The 12,132-nt window shown below is 38.9% G+C and overlaps 1 protein-coding gene across 2 annotated transcripts; it reads right to left on the bottom strand.

Annotated features, from left to right (window-relative positions):
* Nucleotides 1–7,193: 7,193 nt before the first annotated feature.
* On the bottom strand, nucleotides 7,194–9,692 carry LOC108725152 (TIP41-like protein). 2 transcript variants are annotated; one of them, XM_018451971.1, is made up of 6 exons: nucleotides 9,613–9,692; nucleotides 9,052–9,289; nucleotides 8,795–8,974; nucleotides 8,492–8,714; nucleotides 8,268–8,426; nucleotides 7,194–7,487 (listed from the first exon to the last, which is right to left on the bottom strand). In XM_018451971.1, exons 2-6 carry the CDS (start codon nucleotides 9,228–9,230, stop codon nucleotides 7,287–7,289), a joined length of 942 nt encoding a protein of 313 aa, XP_018307473.1. In that variant the 5' UTR covers nucleotides 9,231–9,289; nucleotides 9,613–9,692; the 3' UTR covers nucleotides 7,194–7,286. The 2 variants fall into 2 exon arrangements, with proteins under 2 accessions (XP_018307473.1, XP_018307474.1); XM_018451972.1 differs by lacking the exon at nucleotides 9,613–9,692 and adding an exon at nucleotides 9,430–9,508.
* Between the last annotated feature and the right edge of the window lie 2,440 nt (nucleotides 9,693–12,132).

Below are 12,132 nucleotides of genomic sequence, written 5' to 3' on the forward strand. Positions count from 1 at the left end.
GAAAGAGAGGAAGAGATAGAAACAGAATTTAAAGCGCTAATTTTTGAGTTCATACGACATGATTTACAAGTAATGGCGTTAAAAACGTGTTACGAGGAAGCCATATTGATAAAATCAAGTTACATCAATGATTGTATAAGCAAGAAAGGGGGAAGAGGAGGCAGAAAATAGCGGAAGTCCGCGCAGATCGCCTTTTTCATTTCGTTAATGTTCTCTCCAGTATTATCTAGTCCTGCGAGCGTCCTTTTCTCAGTTAGCGTTTGTCATTTAAGACCGGATTATGCGGCATGCACGCGTGAGAATGGAGTCACGAGAAAGAGGAAGCTCCCCCGCTCCTAACCCCCATGCCGTCCCCGATGATTTCGTTAGCTATAAATAGGGACTTAAGATCGGTAACATTGCAGACGAACTCGCACTCGCTTTTCTCGCCAGTCGCGGCAAATGGCGAATTCACTTTTCTTTCCTCTTCATTTATCTTTTTTTTTCCTCATTCTCTCTCTCTCTCTCTCTCTCTCTCTCTCTCTCGAGGGGCATCGGGTGCGACTGGTGCGCGATTTAACACTAGAACCACCATTTTAAGTTTTATGATTTATTATATTATTTGCGCATATATGTATAGAAGTACAAGAATTTCGACGAAAATTTTGTACTGCCACACATCAAATTATTTCAATGTGTTACAGTTTTGTGTTCTCAGCGATTCTAAGCAATCGAAAGTGTAATCGAGGGATGAGGGATCTCTCAGGGACATGGCAATATGGTTCTAATGTTAAACGCTGATATGCGTACCCGCAATTATTCTTCATTAAAAATCACCCGTTAATTTGTCCAGAAGTAATTCGACGACTAGATTTTTTTCCTTTCAGCGATATTCCTCGGCGCGAGTATCTTCGCGCGGATCGGAAGCCGATTGATGAGAGTGGAGTTGCGCGACTCGATTTTAGCATTTCAGCGCGAGGCGTGGGCAGATGATTGTGTGTGAGCGAATGCTCGGGTATAACTGGGTCGATTGTATGGGCAAAATAATCGCGTGCGGACGAAGACGAGGCGAGAAGCGATGGTCATTGCGAACGGGTATACAGGAAAACGTGTCGCGATTCAAACAATCTGTCATTGCACGCGTTCGAGGAGAAATTGCTCGGAGTAATCGGAATAAGCTCAGCATTTTTTTTTCTCTCTTCCTCTCTCTCGATGGCTCGCCTCACCCTTCTTGCGAAGGGCGGGCACTGAGACAACGGGAATAAGAAGAGCGAGACAGCACGAAAAGAACGTTATGGCCTCAGTGCGAGAACGTCTAGACGGTGCGAAAAAGCGTAACGAAGTTTCTAATGTAAGATGAATGCGACGGACAATATGACGGGAGAGAACATCGAGCCGGATAACGTCGAGGCGATTTGGCCTTCGTCCTTTCGCGATTCGTGAGTCTTCAACGTTCTCGGTCTTCCCGACCGTTCCAAAGAGCATTTCCTCGTTTGAAGTAAGAAAATTGACGACTTTCCCAGTCAAGACACAGACATCTGGTCTTCGGACGGATTTTTTGGAATCTCTTAAATCATCGGTCTCAACTGTGGTTTAACCGATTCCTCTCAGTCTCTTTCTAGTTCTAATTCGATTTACTTCCGGATGGAACCAGAATTGAGATTCACGTACACCAGTTGTATAACAATATGTTTTTTAAATTTTATTTTGCATTTTCTTTCGGCGTCGATCGCGGGATCGGCGGAATTTATACTCGGAATCGAAATCGCGAAACTGAACGTGGACGTTCGCCCGAGGACAATGCGATTGCACACCGATCGACTAGCGAACGCGCGAAAGGACACGAAGGCGTGAATGGAACGCGAGTGCGTGTGTTATGTGTGTGGGCATACGTGCGTGTATGTGTATGCGTGTGCGCGCGCGCGTTTGTATCGCGCACGCGGGTGTGTCTCGCCAAGCGAAAGAAAAGAAGTTTTTATTAACAATAAGTCTATACGATCTGTATATGTCTTGTAAATATATATATACATATATATACATATATATATCATGCATAGATATGTACATCTTGTGTGTTCATATATTCGGCACGTTTGCTGAGAAATCTCTTTGCAAAACGTGTTTAACCATCCCAACAATTCGACATCCTTTACCTTAAGCAGTGTCTTCATTCTTATTTAAAACATATAATTGCAATATTAGAATAAGTCCGATAAAGTATCATTAGGTTTTCAGAAAAATAATTCTGTAAATGGATAAGTAAGGCGTAACGATTTTGAATTTGAAGATCTAAATGCATTTTACATTAATGCTATTTATTTAATTAAATTTATTTTCCTTGTCTATACGAGGTGGTTTTCAAAAACCATCGATTCTAGCTGTTAAATTTAAATAAATATAACAAACAAAGAAATCGAAGGCTAATGAGAGTACAACACAATTAGATAAGTGCTAATTGTAATGTCAAAAACTTTTATTACTTTAGAAGGCTTAGCTGTTAAGCAAGTTGAATTTTATTGTAAGATTCCGATATTCATTGCTTACTACGTTTTAGAGAACAGTCGATAGACCAGAACGAAAAGTCACTATCTGGCTCTACCATTGAATATTCCGTTTCGTTTCTTTTTTTTTGGTCGATCAGTATTCGAAGAGTATCCTTCCGTAACTCGTTGTCGACGTCGCCATCGCCAAGAAGCCGAGAGTCCGCTTCTGCTCTGTTTGCTTTGCAACCGATCGACAAGGCGATCATTACCGAGAGGTCCCAGATCGTCATTAGCGGGCAATTGAATGCACCGTGGCGCGCGGCGAGGGAAGCGAACGGATGTAAGCCCGTTAGGCGCAATGCAGTTCTGCCGTAACGTTCGTTGCAGCCGCTGAGTCTCTCAAGCTCGAGGGATAAAATCGAGATAGAGCGGTATTAGCTGAGCGAGGTGTTAACGGCAGGATTGTGATACGTCTTGCGCCATATGGGCGTAATTAATTCTAGGTAATGCATACGTAACGATCTTGAAATAAATCACCATTTTGCGTCAGAGATATTTCAATAAAATAATATACGATTTCAAAATAATATACGTTTTATTGTTAGTCAAGTCGGAGTAGATATATTGAAAGAAAAAATTGTTCATTTGACTAAATAATTAATTTAGTTCATCTTTATTTCGGCGAAGAATGTATGTATTTAAATCAAACATACTATATTTGATTTAAATACATATCTTTAATAAAAGAGAAATAAAGATGAACTAAATTGATTTAGTCAAATAAACAATTTTTTTTTCTCAGTGTATCTAATATATAATTTCGACGAAATTTTATTTTTCAATGTTAACTTCACATGAAAGTAATCGACGCGAGATTAATTAAAAGGCAAGGTCCGGTGATCTCATTATGCTCCCTTAATTGTTCTTTCATTATTGATATAACTTCTCAGAAATTGATACAGTATCGATGTCAACATCTTTATCTGCAATGAAGTATTATCTAACGATATTCTTCGACCGATGGTTCATAGGATCGCAGGTGCATCCTGCTTTCGAAATTATCAACCGGAGGCTCCGCCGGGCAACGAATTCGTTAACGAAAGTCGAAAAACAGTCGGCCGTTCGTCCGGCGTCTGTTTCTCTCGTGACCGATTTGTGATGCCGCGCGTTAATCGAGAAGAGGTAGAAGAAGAAGAAGAAGACAGATAGAGCCTAAGGGAGGAAAAGGACGTGAAGAGGTCCGGACGCGCGCGATGAGCCAAAAATAAGAAGAGAGCAAAGTGGCCGGCTGGTCCAGTGGTGTCATGTGACCGGAAGTGGCATTCCTTCCTCGCCTCCTCCCGTCCACCACCGCTGTCTTCCACAAAGTCTCGAAGAGCCAGTACCAGGCCTCCCTCTTTCATCTCCCCTTCCTCCACACCTCGTCCTTCTCCACCTTCTCCTCTTCCTCCTCTTCGACCCTCATCCCGTGTTGTTACTTATCCCTTCCTCCACGCTCGAACGAACGTAGCGACAACGGAAGATTGTCCTCTCTTAGCGACTCGTTAAGCATGTCAAAAGACATCGGGGCATCACGAGGGACATCGACAATGGATTTCCGCGTTTAAAGCGCGATGTCGGGATACTGTGAAAATCATACGGGCGGACCCCTTCCTCTTTTCCCTCTCCTCCTACACGTTCTAATTGACGAGCTCGGATAAAACGTGGGTGTCATCGCGCGATTGTTAATAAATCTGTTCTTTCTAGTCGCTCTATATACATAATATACCACACATTTTCTGCATATGAAAGGAGAGATCTATGACCGGTATTCATAATCGGTCCTTATTTCAAGACCATCTTAAGTAATGTCTTAAACGGCTTTGTGATTGGATCATGCTATCTTAAGAGTACCTTAAATGTAAGAACCGATCTATGTATTTGGATGTCGAGGAAGGAAAAAGCGAAAGAGAGTTGAAACAAATACATTTTAAGCCTCGAAAAAATTTTATATTCGTTTTACGTAGCTTTACTTTTTGTTTTTTCTACATTCAAATCGGAATAAATATTCAGCCTCTATATGTTGAAAAAAAGCAATAAAAAAGGATTATTGTAAAAAGATTGTGTAGGAAACTTGACATGAAAGATTTAAATTGTGACGATATTATTCCGTGACCTGAAAACGGCAGAATGTGTGTGTGTGTGTGTGTGTGTGTGTTATATCTATATATATATTACGTTTTCATCCTTCAACTGCTAAATTGCAGGATGACATCGATCTGGTTTCAAGGTATCGAAATAGGAGCCCGCGAAGTGACATAACGTTTTCATTCTTTCGCCCCTCCTAAGCGAGTCGTCAGTGGTCAAATAACATCGATGTCGAAATAATATCCGTGAATCGATATAAGATTTCGCTTCCTTTCGCTTTCGAGTCGCCGCAAAACGACGCTTAGGCCGTTCTTGTTTCGCGTCGCGTGGAGGTGAAAGAATCGCGGAATAGCGTGACGCCTCCGCGAATGGCGCGAATTGCAGCGATAAGATCCCGCTTTCCTATGGTAGTCGTTTCCGTTTTGCGATATCGAAGTGGGAGGACGGAAGGGAATGTGACGGAACCCTCGCCCCCCATCGCCGCCGCTGATGCCGCGCACCTTGTTCCTACTATTCAAAGGTCGCTGCGTGCCACCACGAGCACACACCACTGTCACGGACAAAGACCTTCGACGAGTCCGACTCTCCGGCGCGGATGTCATCCGCGGCGGCGACGGTGGCGGCGGTGGAACGCTGAACGAGTGGACATGAGCCTAATTTTAGGGGCCCCGCGCTTCGCGTCCGTCCGACTGAAGGGAGGAAGAAGAAGAAAAAGGCCGGGAGAGTCAGCGGCCGCGACGGCCCGAGCGGAAAGAAGATGTTTTTCTCGGGCGAACGAAGTAGAGAACTGGGGAACGAGAAAGAAAGAAAGAGAGAGAGAGAGAGAGAGAGAAAGAGAGAAGGAACTCGAGCACGGTCGACGTCAGCGTGATGTTTTCGCGACGGAGCCGGCCGCGAGTGTTCTATATTAAACTCCGGGCGGACGCGGGCAGACCTATTGCGAAACGGACGCCCTGATATTTTCGTTGCATCGCGCGAGTAACTGCTTCCGGCCGAGTGTTCTCTATCTCTCGGTCGGAGACTTTCTCTCTCTCTCTCTCTCGCTCTCCTTTCTGCTCCTCCCCTCTTGTTATCCTTTTCTCTCTTTTCTTCGCTCCCTCCGACACCCTCCTCCTCTATGCTCTTCCATTCTCTCGCTACCACTTCGTCATCACTCCATCTCTTTCTTTCTTCGTCCTCCTCTTCTCTTTCTTTCTCCCCGTCTCTCTATCCCGCTTCGACCGTCCTCTTCTGGATCGACGGGCGCAGACGGCCGTGCTTCTTCAGCCGGCCGGAAACACCTACGCACCCACTGGTAGCGTGTGAGAGCGCTATAAGGTGGGACGGAGGCAATGGGATAAGCCTACTCACGAGAGATTGCTGTCGTCGACGACCTCCTTGCTTCTTGCTCTTGTTGCGTTTCTTCCTCCTTCTCCTCCCTCCAACCTCCTCTTCCTCGCGCTGCCGCTTGCCTCGCCTTCTCTCCTTCCTCCTCGTCTTCCTCTCCTCCCACCCCCCTCGCCGTCGACCCGTGCGATGGAATTCAACCAAGTTTTTTGCGCCCGCGAATAAACACCACCGTACGGTGGAAGACGGCCCACCCCGAAAGCCACGATCGGTCAACTCCCTCTCGATCTCTCCTTCCTTCGTCCCTATTCCCTTTGATATTTATTTTCTACTTGGTCGACGGGGAAGAGGAGGTCACGATGGTGTTTATGGCAGAATATGTCGGGCCAAAGCCCTTCGCCTGGAATCTAATCAAAGTCTTACTCGAGACCCAGCCGTAGTCTCTTCAATATTTATTCTCCATATAGATATCCTTTTAGTCCAGGGCCTATTGATTGATTTAATGATTTATCGTATGAATGTGTAAATGTTTTTACATAGTTCTTAATGGAAAAATATTGTATCAATCAGACTTTCAGCTAATTTGAATTAGCAAACAAACGCAAAGGATTTTTTGGTGTGCAAGATATATGCAATAGGTTTGACCTCTTCAAGGTCAAGCCATAGAAGGAAACAATGAGAAGATCTTTATCCGACTTTAGTTTCAGACATTACGTTTTCGACAAAAAAATTTTGAGATGATAGAAAAAAAATCGTTTACTTATTTTCAGGCTAAAATTGTATACTTAAATAAAAAAGAAACAAAAACATAATTACATTTTAATTGCATCTTATGAAATTAAATAATAAAAATAGTTGCAACGTTTTGTTTAAATATTGATATTGTATTATAAAATGATTTTTCTGTACTGTTATATTTTTTAAAATTTATTTTAAAATAGAAGTATAAACTATATTTTTAATTTCATAACGCTGTTTTGCTGTCCCTATTTTATTTTTGTTTAAACGTGATTTTTAGTCCTCAAGATTATTTCAAGATCAGAGATCATTCTTCTCATTACTGGTATATATAGTTAGTCATGAAAAAAAAAATTATTAAACAAGTTAACTCAACAGTTTTACTTACGAAATTTTTACTATAAATCAAATGAAAAAAACACAAGTGACAAGCATGATTAAGATCAATTGTGAACTTTTAATATTGATTTGAGAAACAGTATAATTTTTTCATTGTTTTCAATCTTTAATATCATATTTATTCAAATGATGAAGCAAAAATCAATGATCTATGTATACAATGAATTCCCGATTATTTTTTTTATATCCATAAAAAAAATAACGTCATATAACATCAAAATCTTAGCACAAAATTTAAGTAATAGAACTGTCTGCTGTATGTTCATCAGACTGTACTAATTTTGTTTCAGTCATAGTTGAATTTTGTGCAGCTGTGTCTTCGTTTAATTTAACTCCTTCTTCTTTTTCAAGTACCATAAGCTTGTCGTATCGACTTCCAATTAATGGCAAATGAGGTGCTATCGTACTTGGTTCCAGGAAGAGTGCTGGGGAAACCTTATGAGGAAACAATACATTTTAGTTCCTATCATTCATACATTTGTCAAATTTGCAGACCATGGATATTTTTCAGCAAGGACATAGAGAATTAGAGATGTGCGAATCATTTTTTGACTGAATCAAATCTAATTTTTTTTTTCAAATCCGAATTGAATCTAGGAGTTGATTGTGTATCTTGAAATGGAGTGAAAATTACAAAAGTGAGCAAATTCATTAGAATATTTATAATTTCATTGGTCAACACCTAGTGTATGTAGAGATTTGAGTCTCATATTTAAACATCTCAGGCTGATATTCATAGCTGATTCTTATATTTCAGAGTGTCTTAAGTTCAATCTTAAGATGTTATGAATCAATAAAATAAGCATTAACATCTTAAGACATTACTTAAGATGGTTATAAAATAAAAACCAACTATAAATATCGACCATAGATTCGAAATTTTCGAACAGTTTGTGTTCGAATCATAGCGATTTGAATTGAATCGAATCTTATTTGATTCGATTCGTATTCGAATAGTTCACACCTCTCTAGTCATAATGTAACACAGTGAATCATCCTTGTTTAACATTGACAAATAACAAGGACATAATAATCTAACTGTGTTACACTATGTCCTTACTAAAAAAATGTCCTTTAATTATTATCAATTCTAAGTTAATTAAATAGAATGACATTCTTACATTTTTATATACCTTTAACATAGTAAACGAATAAATACTCTTAATCTTCTTTTAAAATTCGATACAGAATATATCATTATGCTGTATTACTTACACGGATATCTTGAACTTTAGCTTCTCGTGATGTAAACTCACGTAATAAATAATTTTTCCCAAATTCGTGGTAAATACGTGTATCATTTATTCTTAGCATTACATTATCGATTCTAAGAAAATATCGTAATAATATAAAAAAACTGGCAGGCATGACTCTCTACACAAAAAAATTAAGAGGATTAACTTTGTTGCACGTTATTAGAAGTATGTGAGATAACTTACAATTTTGACTGAACTAACAGCAATGCCATTATCATGAAGTTCATCTTCAAACAATGTTAAATCATGATAAAACATAATCTTATCCCTCTGTCTTAATTTATCTATATCAATTCTCTCATTTGTTTCTTCGATTTTGAAGCCAGATATTGTACCAGTATAATTAGTAGTAAATGTCCAATCAAAAGGTTTGATCTTTTCTTCTAAATATTCACTACTTTCTGATCTGTTGATGTACACATTAAAATTATTTATAACAGTTGTACATAAACTTATTAAGTTCAGAATTATATATATTATATGTACCTTGATTCTTTCCATGCTTCTGCACAAGCAAGTTGCACATTAATCTTTCCATTAGAAACATATCTTAAAGCATCTAAAGCATTAAATTGCAGCAACGGTCCATCTTCATGTTTCAGAGATAATACGTTATTGGGAAACACCATATCTGGCATATGTGGCAATTCTAATGCATTACTATATCTATAAGAATAAGAATTGCATTTCTAAGAATTCTGATGTTATAATATTTTTAAGGTAACGATTAACGAGCAACATACACGCAAAATTGACAGGCATTTGTGTCATTGGTACTGCAGCCATTCTCGCTTTTGGAACATTTAGAATGAAGTATATGAGATTGGGTGTACTTGATACGCCATGGAGGACAAATATGTTCCTCCTCGTTTACCGGTAATCTTAAAATATCGATACCACCATGCACTTTTATAGCTGTCATATTGATCCAAAACTGAGAGGTCCTTGTTATGAAGAGAATCTGGCTAGATTAGGTAATCCCTGAAGGAAGAAGGGAAGAATCAAATCAACAATTAGATTTCTGACAATTATCATTCGTTTTAATATTTTCGTAATTATAAGATAAAGGTTAAATTTGTACATTAAACATTATAAATTATACATTATACCGAATTAATTACCATTAGAATATTACCAAGCATTTATTGCTTATTTAAACTATCTATAATTAGGATTCTATTTTTGCAATAAATTAAATTAAATTAAAAAAAAGTATTAATGTTTTGTTCTTCATATTGTTTTATTTTCATTATATTTATATTATACCAGCCAATGATTTTAACAGTTTGTATATTGTTGTGTACCTTCTCTATGTGTTCTTTATGTGTTAGATTAGATAACCTCACTAAACGCTATCATGAACTAACAAGCATACAGTAGTGCTTATTCCAGGCACATCCAACTTAGAGACTCTCTAATCAGAGTTGCGACATCAGGGGGTTGATTCTGTATCTTTAAATAAGGTGAAAATTACAAAAGTGAGCAAATTTACTAGATGTTGACCAATGAAATTATCAGTATTCTAGTAAATTCTCACTTTTGTAATTTTTACTTAGTTTTAAGGCTGATATTCATAGTCAGATTTTACATTCAAGATCGTCTTAAGTTCAGCCTTGAGGTATCACGAACCAATCAGAGAGCCGCATTAGCGTCTTAAGACGGTCTTGAAATAAGAATCGACTATGAATATCGCCCACAGAATCGATCCCCAGACAGCCAGTTTTGATTGGTCCGCCATTTTTCAGCAATTCCCGCCTATTCGAATGTCTTTTGTAGGAATGGGCGATGCATGTATCGATACGCTAAAATTCGTTTGCAAATTAACCTATTTTGCGAAAAATCAATTTTTCCAACCAAGATGTGCCATTTTAAACCGATACCTTTACAAAGAATTGTTTCTTTTTTTAACAAGGTTAAAGGTTTTTTTTAACTAACTTGCCGTATTAGTATGAACGAAAGCATTGAAATCCTATGGTTGAACTTTACCGGCACCGGCATAAGTTAACGGTTACGGCCATTATAAATCAGGCTTTAGGCTGCCTTCCCATGGAGAAAGAAACCACGGAACAGATTGGCTGCGTTCAGCAGAACGTTTGTTTTGCAACTGTTGGAAGTTTCCTTCGCGCTGATTGGATCATACTTTTAGATCTAGAAGAATGGTCCTATCTCAACAGACAATCATAAAACGGTTGCAAAACTGTTGAGTCTGCTGAACGCAGCCATTATTGACAGAAAAGAGATAGGACGAGGTTATCCTTATCCTATCTCTTTTCTGTCAATATTCCGTTCCGTGGTTTCTTTCTCCATGGGAAAGCAGCCTTACTTAGATACTCGATATTCAACCATCTTTCCCCGTCTCTCGAAGGTTCCTTCACCCCGGATCTACAATAAGTGTTTTAAGCCTTAAGCCATAAGAAATGGGCGAATCACAGTCGATTATTCTCCTCGAATTCGACTATAACCTCGGATCTACAATAGGTGTTTTAAGCCTTAAGAAATTGATCAATTACAGTCAAATTCGAGGAGAATAATCGACTATGATTTGTCCATTTCTTATGACTTAAGGCTTAGAACTCTATTGTAGATCCGGGGTAAGTCACGAGAAACTATCAAGGTTAGAAAGAGACAAAACGTATTCCTCTCTCTTTCGTGTGATTTTGCTGAAACTAGAAACCCTTAATGCGGGGTCTACAATAGAAGTTGTAGCGATCGTAGGGTCTTAAGTCGTAGAAAATTGACCAATCACAGTTGATTATTCTTCTCATATTCGATGTGATTGGTCAATTTTCTACGACTTAAGACCCTAAGGGTGCCGTCACATACAATCCGCAATCCGTAATCCGCACCGGATATCCGCAAAAGCATCCAGGGATTGCGTATGTACATACGGCAGATATTTCTCACGTAATCCGCAACTACGTGAAAAGAGAGTTCTAGTGCAGTCTAGTGCACGTCAGAAAACAGCCATTTGTTGTATTTACACTAATAACATATATCAAAGATTCATTATGCACTTCTAATTTCAAAATTATTGTCAAACAAATTAATCACTATTTATAAATTAAAGGTAAGTTATGGCACGTTTATTTTTGTTTGACGTCGGAGTGCAATTGCGTTGCGTGCTTACATGCTCCTTGTGTCCCATGGAGCCGCAAAATGCGAACGTGTAAATGTAATATTTTTTTTGGTAAGAAGTTATACTGTTCATTTTTATTTTATTTTATAAGAAAATTACAGAATATATTTTGAATATAACAAAAGTTTTAATTAAATCGTCAAATTTAGTCAAATAGATAAAATTAGGAAAAGCATTACTGGTAATAACTAGTAATTTTTACGGAAATTTCATGGGATTACGGCTCCATGGGACACAAGCAGGTAAACACACGTAACGTTAAGCCCATGGCACATATAAAAACGTAAGGCCGTAATACGTAAGCAGTAAAGAAATCGTAATGCATGGTCTACAATGACAGTAGCAGTAGTGGATGAGACTGTAAGAGTAACAAATTGACCAATTACAGTTGAATGTAAGAAAAATAATCGACTGTAATTGGTCAATTTCTTCATTCATTACTGATACTGCCATTGTAGACCACGCATTAGATTGGATTCGCTACTGGCCTTACGGTCTCTATCGTGATTGGCCAATTCGCTTACTGATTATGTCTTACGGCCTTACGTTTTTATATGTGCCATGGACATGTGCTTTACGGACGCAATACCTAGCAACTTTTGCAGATATCCGGTGCGGATTACGGATTACGGGTTGTATGGACGGCATCCTACGACCGCTACGACTTCTATTGTAGACCCCGCATAAA

Source organism: Mycetomoellerius zeteki, unplaced genomic scaffold (assembly GCF_001594055.1).
Source record: "Mycetomoellerius zeteki isolate Tzet28-1 unplaced genomic scaffold, Tzet1.0 scaffold327, whole genome shotgun sequence".
Lineage (NCBI taxonomy): Eukaryota > Metazoa > Arthropoda > Insecta > Hymenoptera > Formicidae > Mycetomoellerius > Mycetomoellerius zeteki.